At 42.6% G+C, this 17,252-nt stretch overlaps 1 protein-coding gene across 2 annotated transcripts in view; it reads left to right on the top strand.

Moving 5' to 3' along the window:
* Positions 1-753: 753 nt before the first annotated feature.
* PTPRO (protein tyrosine phosphatase receptor type O) overlaps positions 754-17,252 on the top strand; it is a 153,418-nt gene continuing 136,919 nt past the window's right edge. For both annotated transcript variants that reach the window (XM_074871525.1, XM_074871524.1), the window contains exon 1: positions 754-1,204. In XM_074871525.1, coding sequence (XP_074727626.1) covers positions 989-1,204 — 216 coding nt within the window. In that variant the 5' untranslated portion in view covers positions 754-988. The remainder of the gene's footprint in view (positions 1,205-17,252) is intronic.

The raw sequence follows: 17,252 nt of genomic DNA, 5'->3' as shown, positions 1-17,252 counted from the left end.
TGTATAGGTGGTTTGGGGTTTTGTTTGGTTTCCCCTCTGCCCTTTTTTTCCTGGGGACATCATCTTAAGCAAGGGTCTCGCAAAGATGAATAGCTTGCCTAACCTGGGAGATGGCCCTGATCAACTTGCAGGATTTCAGGGTGGGATGTGGGGGAGGAGACACAACAGAGGACGTGATCTCAGGTTTCTCCATGTATCCCTCTAATCCTCTGGTCCGAGTATCTCGTGGGACAAGATGAGTTGTCCTCCACCCCTTGCAGGCTTGGACCTATACCTTGAACCTAGGAAGAGTCGTCCACATGCTTATTCTACCTCCTGAGAACAGCTGTAAGGAAGACTGCGTTGTTTCCGAACACTGTGTCTGCTGCCGGTACCTGGGTACCGGCTACTGCTCCTGGAGCTGTAGCTCCAACAGAGCCGCGACTGAGCAGCCGCCTCCCGCAGCCGCCCAAAGCCCGGTGCGGGGCCGGGCTGGCCCCGTCCCTTCTCTGCCCCGCCAGCCGGGTCCCCCACCCCCGGGGGCTCGCGGCATTTCTGTCCCCTCTTCGCGGCGGGGCGGGGAAGGAGGCAGGAAAAATGACATCGGGGAGGGGAGAGCGGCGGTGGGGATATGTTCTTGCCTGCCGCCTGGCTTTTCCTGCCCGCGGGAGGAGATGCTCTCGGGAGCGGGAGAGCGGGGGGGGCGGCGCGGGGAGAGGGCGGCGGCCGCCGGCTCCCAGCCCTCGCCTTCCGCCGGGGGCGGGGGCCGCTCCCGCCGCGGGGCCGCCGAGCGGCTCTCCCCGCCCCTTCCCGTGCAGCGAGCGGCGCGATCGCCCAAACTCCTGGGAGGGGAGACACCCCCGCCGCCTCCCCTTCTTCTTCTTCCTCCTCCTCCTCCTCCTCCTCCTCTTTCTCCTCCTCCTCCCCGCCGCAAACCCCAAATAAAAGGGGCGGGGGGCGGCAGGATGCGCCGCTCGGCGGGGAGGTCGGCGCCGCCGCCGGCCGCCTGATGCTGCCGCAATTCGCCATTGCCGGGCACGGCTTAGAGCCGAGCGGAGGGAGGCGAGGGGCTGAGGCGGGGGGCCAGGGGGCAGAGGAGCAGCAGCCCCCCCTGCCCGGCCGCCCCCGCGGGCAGCGGCCGCCGTCCCCCCCGATGCCCGGCCGCCGGCGGCGGGGGGCCCCGGGGGCCCGCTCCTGCCTCCTCTGGCTCTTTGTGTTGCTGAAGGTAAGTGCCGGGGAAGGGGAGGGGTGTGGGTCCCCCCCCCTCCCGTGGGCACCGAGCCCCCTCCGCGCCGCCTTTGTGTGCGTTCTCGGCGGGACCGCGGCGCCCGGGCACGGCCGGGTGGCAGCCTCTCTCCGGGGCGGCGGGGGCAGGGGCTCGGCCCCGGCTGCCCCCGCTTTGTGCTCCCCCGGGCAGGATCTGCTTGTGGCGTTGGGGAGGGGGGAGGCGGCGGTGTCGCCCCGCGGTGCGCGGTCCGACGGGTGGGTAGCGCGCTCCGCCGTGCCCCGGGCCGAGACGCGCCCCCTCTCCCGTATCCCCACCGACAGTGCCCGCAGCCCGGGGGAGCTGCGGCGGCGCTTCCTCCCATCCTCTGCCTCCTCCAGAGTTACCTGGGTCTCGGCAGGGGTGCGGAGAGGGGCGATGTGGTGTTGGGGGGGCGTTGGCGGGGCGTGTATTGCCCAGCGGGGCCGCGCTGTCCTTCAGCACCGCCGCCCGGCCCCGGCCCGGCCCCGGGGAAGCACACCCCGCCGCGCCGCGGGTCCCCGGTAAATGTCTCTTATCTCTCATGCATTCCCCCACCCGCAAGAGAACCGTTATGAAAACGCAGCTAACAAAGGGGCGGGTGGTGTATCCTGTCGGTTTTGTCGTGGCAGAATTTACCATTGCTTTCTGATCAGTACTGTGCTGTGTGTTCGGGCTCAGTCTATCTTCTGGGCAGATTAATTTTTCAAAGTTCTGCTTAATACTGCAAGCTCGATTTCACATGACATTTTTTATCTTTACACTTTTGCTCCTTTAACAGTTTCCCAAGCATATTTGATATGCTTCATGTAACTTCTAAAAGAAAATGTATGTACCGTCTAGGCGAATACCACTGACTAGAAATGTCATTGCTCTAAAGTACGGTGTTCAGCACTACTAAAAACTTTGTTGTATATTTGTCAGTCACTGTTAAGGAGAGCTCCACGATTAAGGACCTGACCTTTCAGAGTCTTATAATGTGAATGTTCTATGGAAATCAACAGAACTCCCTGTGTGAATAAGAGTTTGCAGGATCATGTCGTAGAACAGCAGTGGTGTCACTTCTAGAATTGACATTGCATTGACAGAACTATTTAAAAGGAAGCTTTCACAGCATCTGTTCACATATAGTAGTCAACTGTCAGCTGTCGCATTTTCATAACTGCTGAAACATACATTTGTGCAAGATAAAATGTTAATATACAGACAAAATTTTGTTCCTTGGAATTTGGTGATTTTTTTTTTTAATTTTTATTTTTAAGAAAGTAAGGCTGTGGATGTTATGGCCCAGCAGAAAGATGAAGTTTCTAGTTTGTTCCCTAATATAGAAGTGCACACAGTTTTAAGTAGCTGTTTTATCCCACAATCACAGAGTTCATATTACTCTGAATCCTGGCTTTTTAAAATCAAGGTGTTTTGGTGGTCGGCTTTTTTGTTGTGTTTTTTTTTTTTTTTTACTAGCACTACTGGGAAAAAATTTCTGTGGTATGGCAGGACAGGAAATAGGTAGTTTAAATTTGTAAAATACTTGTGAAATAAATAATAAATCTCAACAAATCTGGTAAGGTTTAAAGGTAACCAAGGCTTCAGGTTCACTCTGTTGGAAAGTAATCATCACTTCTGAGCCTGATAAAACTCAGACAAACCAAGGACTGGAATGACAAAGAAAGCTGATGAGCATTAGCAGAATTTTGTAGTGAGAGAGACTTAGAGAGAGAGCTGTAGCTTAAGATAGAGTTGCATCAGTAACACCACGGGTGACTGGATTATGACTTTGAATAGTGAGGCTACTGTAATTAGTTATCTTGTATGTTATTATTAGACACTATAATAAGAGAACTGAGACTTCAGAGGATGTTCAAAGTAAATGTGGTTACAGGAAAGAAGTTGGGGAAGCAAGAGCAGTGCTTGTTTCAGATCACTGGAATAGGACCATTTTCCTGAGCCTGAAATTCACTGTTTTCTTTAATGTCTGCATATTTTTTTGGTGCGATAAATAATTGAAAGCAACTAATTTCAAAACAACGCATTTCCCTAGTCTTGTGCTGTTTGGTTCTGCCAACTTGTTGAAGCAATACTAAAAATATCCAGCCTCAAGTTACTAAACTGATGATTCACCTGGAAGTTAACCTCATTGGGAAAGCAGTGGCATTGAACTGATGAATCTGAAGACAGGCAAAACTGATGTCTGCATGCTTGCTGTTTTAGCGTTAGCAGCCCAAATGTCACTTGCTAAGCTGTATCTGCTTGATGTGGCCTTGATTCCCATCTGGAGATTTGTAAAATCATCAGCAGACTTTGCACAGTGACAAAACTGCTCAAAGCACATTTTCTCTTCTCTTCCAATTGTTGTATTTCGTGGTGTAAATAATGTCAACTTGTTCCAACTCCTGATGTTGTCTGAGGTTGCTGGTATAGTCAGTGACAAAAGGAGATCAAAAAGGGATATTGCTTACTGAATGTCACGTGCTTGATGTTGTTGCTCATGGCCTAATAATATTTAGTTCCTTCTTTCACAGTGTGATATGAATGTTTTCTGTGCTCCAGGGTAATACTATAATCTTTTTTAGAAATACAGAAATGTGATCTTGAACCTTTATCATTCTCGTTCTTCAGTGGTTTTCTTATGTGATGGCTAGTTTAGAAACTAGCAGAAGAAAGGCATTATGAGAGTGCTCAGATATATTAATATGGATTTACAGTACTTGGGAGAGGAACAGGGATGTGTCTTTCTTCAGAGAAAAGCCTCCAAACCATTCTGCTGTAGGAATCTCTTAATATATTGCCATTTTGCAATGGGTCTGTGTTCTCCATTGTTTCAATCTGAATGGCTGGAAGGTGTAGTCTTTAGTAGCTTGCTTTGTAATGTCTCATTTTGATGTGGCAAAGGCATGGCTGATCACAGCTGAAAGGAAAAGCTGTATTTAAGCTAAATAAAGAACAACAAAAAGTAGACATGTTCCCTGGTCCTAGTGACTGATATTATCTTTCCCACCTTTTCTAACTGCAATCCAGCAACCTTCCCTTAGCCATGTCTACACTGAGCTTCAACCAGCTGAAGTTCTGCCCTGGATTATGTGACCAGTATGTCAAAAGTTCCATGCTGTTAGCTTGCACCTGGGTGACTTTTATGTTTCCTTGCTGTATTATTTGTGTGGGATGAGGTAGAACTTAAGTAGAGGACAAAAGCATCTTAAACATGCCAAACCTGATGCTGTGACATCATTTATAATCTGTTACATGTCCAAGAGGGTCTGACCAATGCTCTCAGTAGGAAAACAATAAGAAAATGGGTTGTCACAGTCTATTTAGTCCATGTATGCCATTTAGTCCATGTATGGACTAAATAGGAGGGATGACACTCTTCAGGAAAATTGTCTGCAAATGCAAATTAAAAATGCTTCTCATTTCCAGGAGACTGACATCTTTGTATATCAGTCTTAGATATGCTCTTCAGGGTCTGCATATAAAGCAGCAACACCCTCTTTCTTTTGCTTAGCAAGGACAACTTTTTATGTCTGGTAGGGTAGACTTTTGTCTACTACAATATAAGTTTATGGAGCTTGGTAGTCTAAATTCAGGTTTACATGGACCAAGGCATTCAAAGAATGTTTAGATTCTGTAAGACTTTTCTCAGCACAACCTTATCCAACAAAGGAAATGTGTTTCTATTGGTGTAACTTTCAAGAATATCTGCATCTAATGTTAATAATCTGAAGCAAATGCCATACCATCAGGACACTGCCTCTTTCTGTGGAAGAAGCCTTTTTAAGAGAAAGGCTGATTTCACAGCTGGGAGCCCCAGTGCTTCACCACTCTTTCCCCTGGTTTGGAAAAAAAAAAAAAGACAATGTGAATTTTGGTATGGAGTCCTTTTAGCATCTCTTCTCTCTCTTAAGAGATGCTGGCTGAAGCTCTTCTGAGAAAACAAGTTTGGGTTTTTTTCTCATGACCATGTCCTACTAGTATCAAGATAAATAAACCCCTATCTTACCAGTTCATTTTTGTCTGCAAAACTGATGTAAGGTTTCCTCGTGATGGGACAGACTCGGAGGAGCTACTGAGGTAAAACAGTATGAACTTTTCTGCCTACCACTAATCTCAGACTATCCAGGCTGTATGGGAGAGAAAAGAATCCTCCCATCAAAAGCATATGCTTTTCTTTTTTTAAAAAAACCACTTTATTATGAATGGTCATCCTTAGCCCAGAACTTCTACAAGTCATGTTCTCTCTCATTTAATTATTTTCATGTATTATTACTAGACCAGTGTGATTCTAGAGGGCAAAGCTAATGAAGAGGATACTTGGATGCCAACTCATGTTTACAGAACTGTAGTAGAGACTTGCAAAACCCCCTCTGCCAGTGGAGTAAGAGTCTGTTATTACTCTTCAGCAAATTTCTGATTTCGTTGTGGTGAAATGATAGTGGACCACCAAGAAAAGATCTTTCATCCCTGCAGGAGTTATAAGCATCAGACTCAAATTGCATGAGGTCAATAAGGCAATTTCTAGGTTGTATCACCTCAGTCAGAAGCTGCACTCAAGGTTGATCCCTCATTTGGTTTAAGACAGGGACCATGCTGAATAAAGACTTATTTGTGGCAATCCTGTGGCAATGCATTGAAGGGCTCACAGACGATGTGCTGACCAAACTTGAGAAGCCCACTAATCTCTGCATTTCTGATGTCACCACCCAGAGCAATCCAGGCAGATCATGAAATGATCTTACAGAGCTTCAGAATGAATGTTAAACTGAACAAAGTCTTCTGTAAATCCATCTTGAGACTTATTTTACTAGACAGTCTCAGCTCTGGAGAAGAGAGCTTTTTTTACTTAGTCATATGGGTCAGGACAATAAATGTCAAAAAATAAGGCTTTGAAAACAGGTGTCTCTGCTGAACAACTTAAAAGGCTCATAGTTAACTTTGGCTTAAAGTGTTCTTTAAAAATATTTGCCTTTTCCATTGGAGTAGTATGTATAACTTTTGTCATCCTGAGCACTCTTCTAGTAAATTAGTGATTACATTTTCATCACTGAAGTTTTTAAATATTCTATTTTTGTAGCAAAATGTAATTGTTGCAATGTAAAGAAGATCAAACTTTGATAAATTGTAAAGATGTTTTGAAATGAAAATCTTTACGCAGAGTTTAGTACCTAGGAGTCTACTAAGAAAATGAAGAGCATGGCTTATTAAGTATGTTCTGCACACAAAGGCTATTAACTTTTTTATTAAGCTTCTATCAATGTGTAGTTGAAAAGAGAAAAATCTTTATGAAAGAAATGTGGCAACACATACTAGCTGCCATGTGTGCAATGTGTAACAGGTGAATAGAGAATGGGAGATACTTGAAACAGAAAGGTTACTTGTTTTTCATAACACTGTGTAATCTTGAATGAATACAGCCAGTGAAGGGAGCAACTCCTAAGGAAGAAGTTTGCTGTCTTTACAGTAAGCCAAATGTGATGTGTTTCATTTCTGGAACTCTTTCATTCTTATGCTAGGAAATTACAGTGACTTTTAAATGAAGGAGTTCCAGAAATAAAATGATATGCATCATGTCTGGCTCGCCATAAAGATAGCACATTGTAGCAGAGCAAAAGTAGTATGTGCTGTGCTCAAATTACTATGGTTATCTTTGCCTTTTCTCTTCTATTATATGTGTGTATTTAGAGAAGAAATACTTTACAGTAAGCATCGGTGATGGGAAAATTGGTGACAGCTGATAGTAACATGGAAGAGAGCTATCAGGAGATATGTTTTTAAGGGAAATAATAAACTCTGCTTTCAGTATTCTGGTCTTGAGGTGGCAGCATGGACATGGGAAGAGAGAATATGTGGGATAGGCAGTGTGAGTAGGTAGAAAACAGTATTTGGGATGGAAAAATTTGAGTGGAACATTTAAACACAGGGATTGAGCACTTCAGAGCAGCTGAGTAGAGATAACAGAAGTCAACAACTCTGTGCTATTCTATGTCAGCTGGAGATTTAACATGAAGTAACTGGTAGATACGAACCTCTTGAAGGATACAAATACTAAATTCCTTTTTAAGCACTTTGGAAAAACAGATAATGTTGCCTGTCAATCTAACAGCTGTGATTTTGAAATGATTAGGCCTCAGTGCTCTTTAGGAGATTGAGACATGGGTCTTCTAGTCGCTCAGAAGGATTTGAACAACTGTATCTCCTTCATGTACTATAAACCTGTAAGTCCCCAATTTAGTTAGTCAATTCAGTTATTTAGTCAATTCTGAGTATATAATGCAAAGGCCAAATCCTTGGGACAAGAGAGGTAGGACCCAGTCTCTAAGTTGTCGACCAGATCAGATACTCTTTAAATTTTAAAAGCTTGCAATCGTTTCCTCTTGGGCTAGACACATCCCTAGAATCAACCAAGAAGGGACTGTTCTTCAAGGCTGAGAGGATTCCCCAGAGTAGAACAGACTCTCCCAATTCCCTTGTTACTTTTGTGTAATCTGCTGTTTGGTATTTGTCTGTTACCAGCTTTTCAGGATCATTTCCTTGTTGTTCGTGTGGAAGTCATTTTAACATGGAGAGTCTTTACTCCACATTGACCTATCAAATGAGAAGGAAGGGTCTGGTTCTCATTCCACTTACAAACAGCAAAGAAATTTTAAACGAGTAAAAAAAAATAAAACAAAAAACCCCCAACACACTATTAAAATGTGGTGAAGAACAGTAGAGAGAATTGGTGGAAAAAATTCCACAGAAAGAATGCTAATTGATGTTTTCCCAAAGTACTGCAAGGCAGATTTAAGAAAAACATTAACATTTTCCAACAGCAATGAAATTAATATATTTATTATTTGCTTAACACTGCTGTGCCTAGCTTTGTTCTGCATGCAAAATATCTGCAGACTCTGCCTGAAGTCTCAAAGATAGACACATCAAAATAAGGACAGTCTAGATAACTGAGAAATTATTATCATATATGCCAGTTACTGGTATTCTCCAATGGGCTGTATACCTTCCAAACAGAAATAAGTCATAATCGCTCCCCCCAGGACCTGAGCAGAGGGGTTTTTTTTGTTGTTGTTGTTTGCTGCTTTTGTTTTAATTTGGTATTGATTTCTACAGGATGTTGTTCATCAGAGCTGCTGGACATTTACATCAATTAAAAACATCAAAAAATAATTAATAATCAATGTGACTTTAATCCCTTCAAAGAGAACCCATTAACCCACAAAAAAATGCCCTAACTCACAAGTTTCGTGAAAGTAACTGTAAACAGGGCAAGAGATGAAAGAGAAACACCATTCAGATATTTTAAGAGAACTTTTATTCAAAACAGAGCACATAGCTAATATTTATTGCAGTCTGCTTACTGTAAATTAAGAGGTTTGTTTTTTAAATAAATTTCTTTCTCTAACTTAGCTGCCCCTGCCTAATCTTGCACTGATACTATCTTGAGTCATCAGTGTCTGCTTCTGAGGAAAAGATTATGATGTCACAAAATCAATATCAGAGGATCCTATACTGTAATCCCCTTTCAGGGAAGTCCATTAAATCAATGCCTCTCCTTCTGTGAGTAATGACTGTAGAATCAAGTCCTCTAATTTCACTGTGTGAAGGAATAAGCAGATGGGATGGGATTTTACATAATTAACTAACAGTTATTAAATACAACAAGAAAAATTATACATTTTCTGAAAGATTAATGAATACATAATGAGTACTTAAGTGTATTTCAAAATGATCTCTGGTATAAAATTCCATTTTGGTGGGTTACAAAATAATGTGTTAAACAAAAAATGCTTTTTAAAATTTTAAATCTTCTTTGAAAACTAACACAGGACTCCATAGGCTGCAAAACCTCATCAGGTTTCCTCAGCAGCATTGTGGGAAAGCATACAAACTACAGAATGGTGACACCACATGATGTAACCAGCATTTAACTGGAACAGAGGCACTTCATGAATACGGATAATAATTTTGTGATCTCACCTGTTGTTTATGTGTAACACTGACCTCTGTTAGCTGGAAACAGAATTGCTGGATTGCCTCTAATTCTTGGGATGCTGGGATCTATCAGAGAGTCTACTGTGCTTCTGGGAATAATAGGTCCAAAGTCCAAACAAAGTCAATAGAAGTCTTTATGTTGCTTTAAATGGGCTTTGGATCAAGCTGCAGCAGGAAGACCTGCGATCTCAGCCGGGTGATGGTGTGAAGTTTGATGTGCAGCACAGAGCTAACCGTGATGTGCCAGTGACCTTGGGCTTGCTGCACTGTTGGTAGCGCAAACTGGAGGCCACAGGATGATTTTTATTTTTGGAATCTGAGAGTCCTGTAGCTTAAAGAAACTCCCATCAGATAAATCTTGACCAACCTTCTTGCTTAGGCAGTAGCTGTATTGGCAAGCATTGGTGTGTTGTAATCCACTGCTGGACCCAGTGTAACAGGAGCACACTTGAATGCTTCAGCTCTTACAAGAGGAGCTTCTTTGCAGGAAACTTAAGTTATATAACTAGCGCCAGGCAAAAAATAGGGTGGGTTTCTCCAGGCAGAGCCTTTAGTCCCCTCTTTCTCTTCTGCATATTCCAGGGACTGTTCAAATAAGAGTTCAGATTTATGTACGTTTCAACCTATAGCTACTTTTGCTAGCATTGCAGCATTAACACAGATACCTGGGTGAATGGAAACCAAATTCTGCATCAATAGCAGATACACACTCACATATAGATCTGAAGAGTACAGCTGGTCCCTGCTGTTTTAATAGGCTAGCTGAGTCAAAAGTGATACCAAAACGCAATGAAAATCTGGGGCCTTTGAATTTCAGAACATAAACTTTTATCCTGCTCTGCTCAGATGCGCTCTGAACACAGCCATTATTTCCTAGACTCTTTGAATTACATGTTTCCAGTTAACTACAGAACAGTAGACTTTCATATCTAACCACACAAAGGGAAATACCAGTTCAAAATACATTCGTATACTTATCTAAAATGCAGAAAGGAACCTGAATTTGAAAAGTAATTTAAGATAGGTATCTGGAAAATAATTTTTCGCTAAAGGGCAAATGCAGGGCCAAATTAAGAGCTGGCAATGAGTCCAAGTTACATATTGAGTAGCAGAGCTGCTCTTGCTTGGAGGAGCTGATGGTGGGGTCAAATCATCTGAATTTCTTTATGAAGAAAACTGGATGTGTTCTTAGATGTACACACAGAGCCATTGTGGAGATTAGCTGAGCTTTGTTTCTGCTTGGAGGTAGTTGGTTTAGAACTTGAGAATTAGAGGCATGAATGATCAAAAGAACTTAACATTATAGCAAGTGTTAAAAAAAAAAAGAAAGTTTTGCCTTTTGACTACAGTGCTTTGTAACAGCTTTAAATGGGGGCTGTATGCATATCTGCTGCATATTGTAAATATTATTTGAAAATAAGATATATAGTTTTTCCTTTTAATATCTTGTCATCAGTTACCTGAACTTTGCAGGAGCCTTTTTGCAAAGCAACATGCTGGAGACGAGTTGGCTATAACAGACATGGTGCTGGGACAAAGGATTGTTTATGCAGTGGGTAACTGCTGTCAGATACCAGTTTTTCCTGGTAGGCATTACAACACCTGGTGATGGACACTAGCAAGTTGGGATATCGGTAAGTGTCCAGGTGGAAGAAACAAATTCTGAAATGTCTGTTATATGGTGCATGAGCATTTGGGTTGAAGCAGAGCCAGAAGGCTTTCCCTGTGGCCTCACCAGAAGGACTGGTGTGACTGGAACAGTTGCAGGTGACATTATTTCATACACAATTAAAATATGTTTGTGAACATTATGGGATTAGGAGATAAAATGGAAAAGAAACAGAAGCATTTTGAAACATGCCAGAGCATATCTTGCAGGCTTCATCTGTTCCAGTTATGTACATGGTTATTTCTGTATCCCTTTTCTTTCTGTAGCTAACCTTTAATAAAGACATGACCTATTTGGAGATTGGCTTTTAGTAATGGTAACTTGTAATGCTTGTATAGGATCAACTGTTCATTGTCAATATGTACTGTGGGGAAAACTCATCTACTGATCAGGGTATTTTTATTTTCATCTGAAAGATTATTTTATTTTTTCCAGAGGTAGGGATTTGTTGCCCTTAAGAGTGTTGGTTATATGATTAAAGCATATGAGAGCCAGTGGATACCTGAATTAGCATTAGTTCTAACTGGAAGAATCAGTCTTGCCATTGAAATGTTTAGAATAATATGATTTGGTTTTCTAAGATGATAGTTTACCATTTCTGCATTTGTCTGCTGTCCCATAAGGTGTATGGGTCTCATGTGGTGCTTAGAAAGAAAGGGTCAGATTTTCTCATGCTTATTTCCCAGTGTAAAAACTTAGTATGAGGTTCAACAGCACAGCAGAACTGGGCTCACAGCAAGCTATCTTGCCTAGAGCGAGGAAAGTCCAGGGCTGCTGTGTTGGACCACCTGTAGATGCAGTGGTAAGGCTGCAAGTCAAAAGCAAGAAATGATTCTCCTGAAAAACAGTGAGGCAAAAGTCACAGTGGCGTTATAATCTGGGTGTGGTTTGGTTGGACATCACTGGACAGCTTTGTGTTTTGTTGCCCACTTTTTGGACTGTCATAGATATCTTCTCATTTACCCTTCTCTCTGGCTTTAGGCTGACAGTAATGCTGATATTCCTCGCTCCACAGCATAGCTGCTAGGGTGTGCAGGGCATACTGCCCAGCTGCAGCACATGAGGAAAGGGGGGAGCGAGAGACTGCAGCGGGCCAGTTGAGAAAGCAGGCAATTCAGAATCGTCCCCTGATTGTCAACAAAATGGCAAATGCTGTAGTATAGAATGGGGACTCTGTGCATCTCTGAGGATACAGGGGAATCTGTAACTGTTTAGAGTCATACAGTAATTTAGGCTGGAAGGGATGCCTGGAGACCATCTGGTCTGAGCCTCGGCTCAAAAGTAGGGCCAAGTAAGTCAGGGGCTGAGGGCTATGTCCGGATGAGTTTTGAGTATCTGTAGGGATGGAGATTCCACCACCTCTTTGGACAACCTTGTAGGGCCCTGCAGGAAAGGAATGACAGTCAGTTAAAACTTTTTAAAAATCATTAATTGAGACTCAGAGAAGCATGAAACTGTCTTATTAGCCTGACTGTTTGTTGTGTTTTTTTCTTCTTAAAGTCATGTAAAAAAAAGAATGTATGCTATCTTTCTTTGTAGAATTTAACTCTGGGTTATAGTCACAAGTTTTTGCTGAAGTCTGCTGGTTTTATTGCATTCACCAGCTTCTTGGAGCTAGAGCTTTAAATATAACATCAAGGATAAAATTCTTAGAGCTGCCATTATTAGAATGTGCCTTAATTATCACTTAAACTTTCTGCAGAGTCAGGCAGGTATCTGCCATCAATGCACATTCGTTTCACAGGTTCACATTTCTTAAGAAGGCTTTTTTTTTCCTCCCCTCTTCTGCCTTGCACTTCTGGGACGAGAACCATGTCCTCATATATTTTACAAGCTTAGGTTTTAGGCATGCAGGAAACCACTAAACCTTCACCGCTGGGGGTACTTGTGAGCGACGTGAATTAAAGGCTGTTGGGGCAGGGCTGGCCTCTGTCCTGGCTTGCTTAGTGCTGGAGCAGAGGAATTGGTTGTCACTGCATCCAGTTAGAGAAACTTATAAAAATAAGGTTGAAGAATACGTATCTCAAGGGAATACATGGAATCCTTTCTGGAAATTTCCCTTATGCTTTTTGTATTAACTGAACCGCTGCTCCTAAAATCAATAGAAGATTACAGGGACTTGTTATACTTAATGAGCTCCAAAGGAACAGTTACTTTGGGCTGTGATTACGGCTTCTGCTGCCTGACTCTGCATCATACTACCATTTTATTACTAACGATTTATAATGTCAGAGGGGAGGATAAGTTCAGCGATTCATTAGTTTTTTTCACAGATTTTTGCCTTGAAACTATGTTAGCTCATAATTTCAGATTTTTTTTGTCCATTGTTCTTTTTTTAACTACAGGATACAGAATGGAAAAAAAAAACAAAGCAACCACACCAGCGCCCCCCCCAAAACCTACACCAAAACAACAAAACCCACCACCCCTAAAATTAAAATGTCCATAAAATGGTTGCTATTCTGTGCTCCTTACTTGCTCTAGTTCTGTTCCATAAATCCTGATTTCCAAACAATATCACCATAAAAAAACCTTCTGCTTACAGCTTTAAAAAGTCAGAACTTCCAGTGAATAACACAAACCATATTTTACAGACCTCAAAAAACCAAATCATCTCATCATGTCATCTGTTAGATAAGCAAAATTATGCTTTTTCCCCTGAAGACCCTACAATGCCAGATTTAATTTATTTTGGGAAGAAAGAAAGACTATTCTGCGTAATGTTCTTACCACTTGTGAAGTGAAAGGTGTCAGCAGAGAGTGTGAAGATATCCTGGAGAACAGAGCTTACACAGAACGAGCCGAGTTTATAGAAAATGGAAAAAACCTCTGCACCTTTATATATTTAGCATAAAAGAAATAGATAGAAGGGATTTTGAGATGTCATGCATGGCCTAGGGCACACCAGCTGTGCTCAGACTGTGGGATCAGAAAGTTTGGTTTTCTAATCCCAACTCTCTTCAAAGCTAGATTTAGCTATGCCGAACTCTCTGGCCTCCACTGCACAAGGAGGGTGGTGTGAAGGAGGAGACCTTGAGGTCTGCTTCGCATGCTGCTGTGCCCAGCAGAGCTGCAGGGCATGAGGGAAGGGGGCTGCAGACTGAAATGGCTCTGCCACAGAGCCCCTGGCCTGCAATGCAATTTAAATGCATGACTTCAGTTGATGTTAATAATTTGGAAGGTTTATAGATTATTAAAACAGGGATGGTCTGACAGTTGCATGTCATGGGGATACAGGAGTTTCACATATATTCTGGTTTGCTGTTTCTTTGTGTCTCTTACAAGTTTAAAGAATGAAGTCTACTGGTGTCAGACGATGCCTGGATTCATCCTTTCTGGTTTTGTTCAGAAACACTACCCCCATTCCAGACTGACTGGTAATTGCTGGATGCCCACTGTGAATTTTTGCAATGATAACGAAAAGTCTTCTTGCATTAGGAGATGAGCCCCCATCTGAATGAAGGGAAGTAGATGGACTGCAGAGATGTATCTGCATCCTGCACCCAGGAATGCATGTGTTACATTAAGAAGGCTAATAGAGAGGAAGAGGAGGGTCCCCTTCTGCCCCCTGATAAATCCATCTCTGTGCTGACAGGAATAGCTGTAGCATGGGAGCTCTGGGATTTTTCTCTATGGAAATGGTCTAGTCTCATTTATCTCTTTTTTCTCTTTGCATATTGGCATATTCCCTCTCTGCAAGTATTTATCCAAAGTCTTTACTTGGAGTGTCAGACTAAAGGTCATATCCATTTTTTTTCTCTCTCTTTCTCTCCTTTTTTTTTCTTCTCTAGTCCTTCTGCTTCTAAAGATGTCAAATTAAATAACTGATGATTTCTTCTGATGCCAGAAGGCCTTCACAATATGCATATTAGGGTTTAGTGTATTTTTCTTTTCTGCGTCTCAGTGCTTTCAATTTGTATGCAGACCCATCCTCTTACCATGAACTTCTATGCCCAGAGCTGAGGATTATGTTCTTATCCAACATATGTACTCAGCCTGAAATACTAAATCTCTGCTACTGGAGGAATGGAAAGATGTTATGGTTAAAGGAGCTATGTCAAAGTAACCAGTCAGATCAAACTATAAATCATTTCTGGTGAGAGCTAAGATAAAGATACTCCCTGAATTTTTGCATCCCCTGGCCAGCACTAACTCATAAATTTATATATTGCTATTCAGACTGTGAGGGACTAAACAGATACTGGTTTTAATTTAAAAAAAAAAATCGATTTTGTGACAGAGATGGAGAAGTCTCTATGGATGTTATTTTCTGCAAGAGTGGTCAGATTTTGGTAACTTGTAGCATGGGGACTGTCCCATCCTGTCCCTGTTGTAACAGTTCAGGTAGGAGGAGAAGAGAGGGTAGAATAACTTTCCTGGCTTTGTAGCTCCCCTCATAATACGTCAGGGGTTGCCCACTGATGCTGGCTGTTAGCTAGCGTGTACAGCTGCAGTGCAAGGGCACCTTCGTGGCATGGGAGGGTGGGGGACCTGCCTAGGTGCTGGGGAGGATCCAGCTGCTGTCATATCCCAGTCTTGCCTGCCTGTGAGTTGTGCTGGGGCTCACAGAGGCAGGTGGTCGGCCAAGCTTGCTAACATTGCCTTGCGATCGGTGCTCTCCCATTCCTGCAGCTCTGTGCTGGAGAAGGGTGCTGTATCTTCCCATTTTCAGAAAAAAGCAGCATTGCTGTCTGGTGAGAAGGTGGCAACACCGTGCTTTCAGCTGTTCTTTTACCTTTGAAGTAATTTGTACCCTGAAAGGGAGGAAGCAGACACTGTGTCGTCCTTTACAGTGCGGCTGGACTGTGCTACTGCATCGCTTTCTGATACACAACTGGTACAAGCCACAGAGGGATTGTTGTGGTGCCTCAGCTCAGATGTTTTCTGAGGGCTTACATTAACAATCGCGTTATCACGTTGTCATAACAGAGTGCAGACTGGCCCCTAAAATACTGGTGGGGAGCTTACCCATGGATAAGCTGCAAGCTAATCTGGTTTTCAGTTTGTGAAACTAGTCTCAGTACTTGAGGGGGAGAGGAGGAGAACCTCTGAGGCAGCATCTTGTGGGACAGTTGAAAGAAACCTCTAGGAAGGTGCAAAGACAAAGAATCTTTTCCTTTTCCTTGTGAATTAAGTGCTAGATGATATTTTTTTTTTTTTTTTAACAGTAATGGGCAGAGTGTGTGGATGTTTTATTTATTAATGCTGTGCAAAAAATATTGTAGAGGTTGGGCGTTTGATAAGCAAAATAATAGTTTGGATTGACTGACAAAAATTATTTTGTAGTTCTTGCTATGGCAGAAAAGCCTGAGATGCTTCTCAGCAAATATTTCAATTCTCTAGAAAGAATATTTTGTTCCTAAGCTTTCAGCCCTCTTTAAAGAAAAATGGAGGCAGGAACAGCCAGTCAAGGAGAATTCAGCAACTTTAACAGTCATTTGCAGTTATTCACAAATAGTTGCAATTATCTGAGATCTGTATTTTTCCAAGAATAAAATACTAGCCCATTTCTCACATTTATCCTTTCTAGTGTTTGTCCCCTCACGATTGTTTCCTTGGCCTCTTTCCTCTCCAGCCCCCTTCTTCCCCTTCTGTTTCACCTGTCGTCATCTGCCATGCTCAGCCCTAATTCTCCTCTACCCTCACTTAACCCTGCTCAAGTCCCTTTGGCTCACACCCAGCCTCTAACACATCCTCCTTGCTGAAACCGTGTAACCTCATTTCTGAAGTATTTTGCTTTTCACTTCTATGAAGTTGTATTTCTCCAGTAAACATTCTGGATTGCATATTATAACAGCCAAAGAAAAGGCTTCTTTGCACACACCATTTGCATCCATTTAGCCCAGCTCAATAGTTAACTTCCAGTGGAATGCTAAATAGTCACAAAAAGATTATGATTACATGAAAAGACTATTTTAGTGAAAATAGCTGCTATTCAAATAGAGATCCTATTTCTCAAGGAAAAAAGGGCCAATTACTGTGCTTAGTCACCTACACTGTGAATTCAAATGAACTTCATCTAAAGCAATGGTGTTAACACTGATTTTTACAAAATGTAGCTAAAACCAACATCAGTCCCCGTGACTTTCAGCTTAGTTGGCCATAACTATGCTAGGGTTTCATAACCTTGTTCTGGTTACAGTTCACAGAATCACAAGATGGTTGAGGTTGGAAGGGATCTCTGGACGTCATCTGGTCCAACACCCCAGCTCAGGCAGGGCCACTAGAGCCAGTTGCCCAGGACTGTGTACAGATGGCTTTAGAATATCTCTTGAAACATGTTATTTCCACAACCTCTTTGGGCAACATACCACCACCAGTTGGCCATATACCACAACCAGCTGGCCCTGGGATACCAGCAGAGGATCAACACATAGCAGA

The sequence above is a fragment of the Strix uralensis genome, chromosome 5 (assembly GCF_047716275.1).
Source record: "Strix uralensis isolate ZFMK-TIS-50842 chromosome 5, bStrUra1, whole genome shotgun sequence".
In the NCBI taxonomy this organism is placed as follows: domain Eukaryota; kingdom Metazoa; phylum Chordata; class Aves; order Strigiformes; family Strigidae; genus Strix; species Strix uralensis.
Note: the sequence above shows the minus strand (reverse complement) of the source record. Positions and strands in the feature narration are given on the sequence as shown.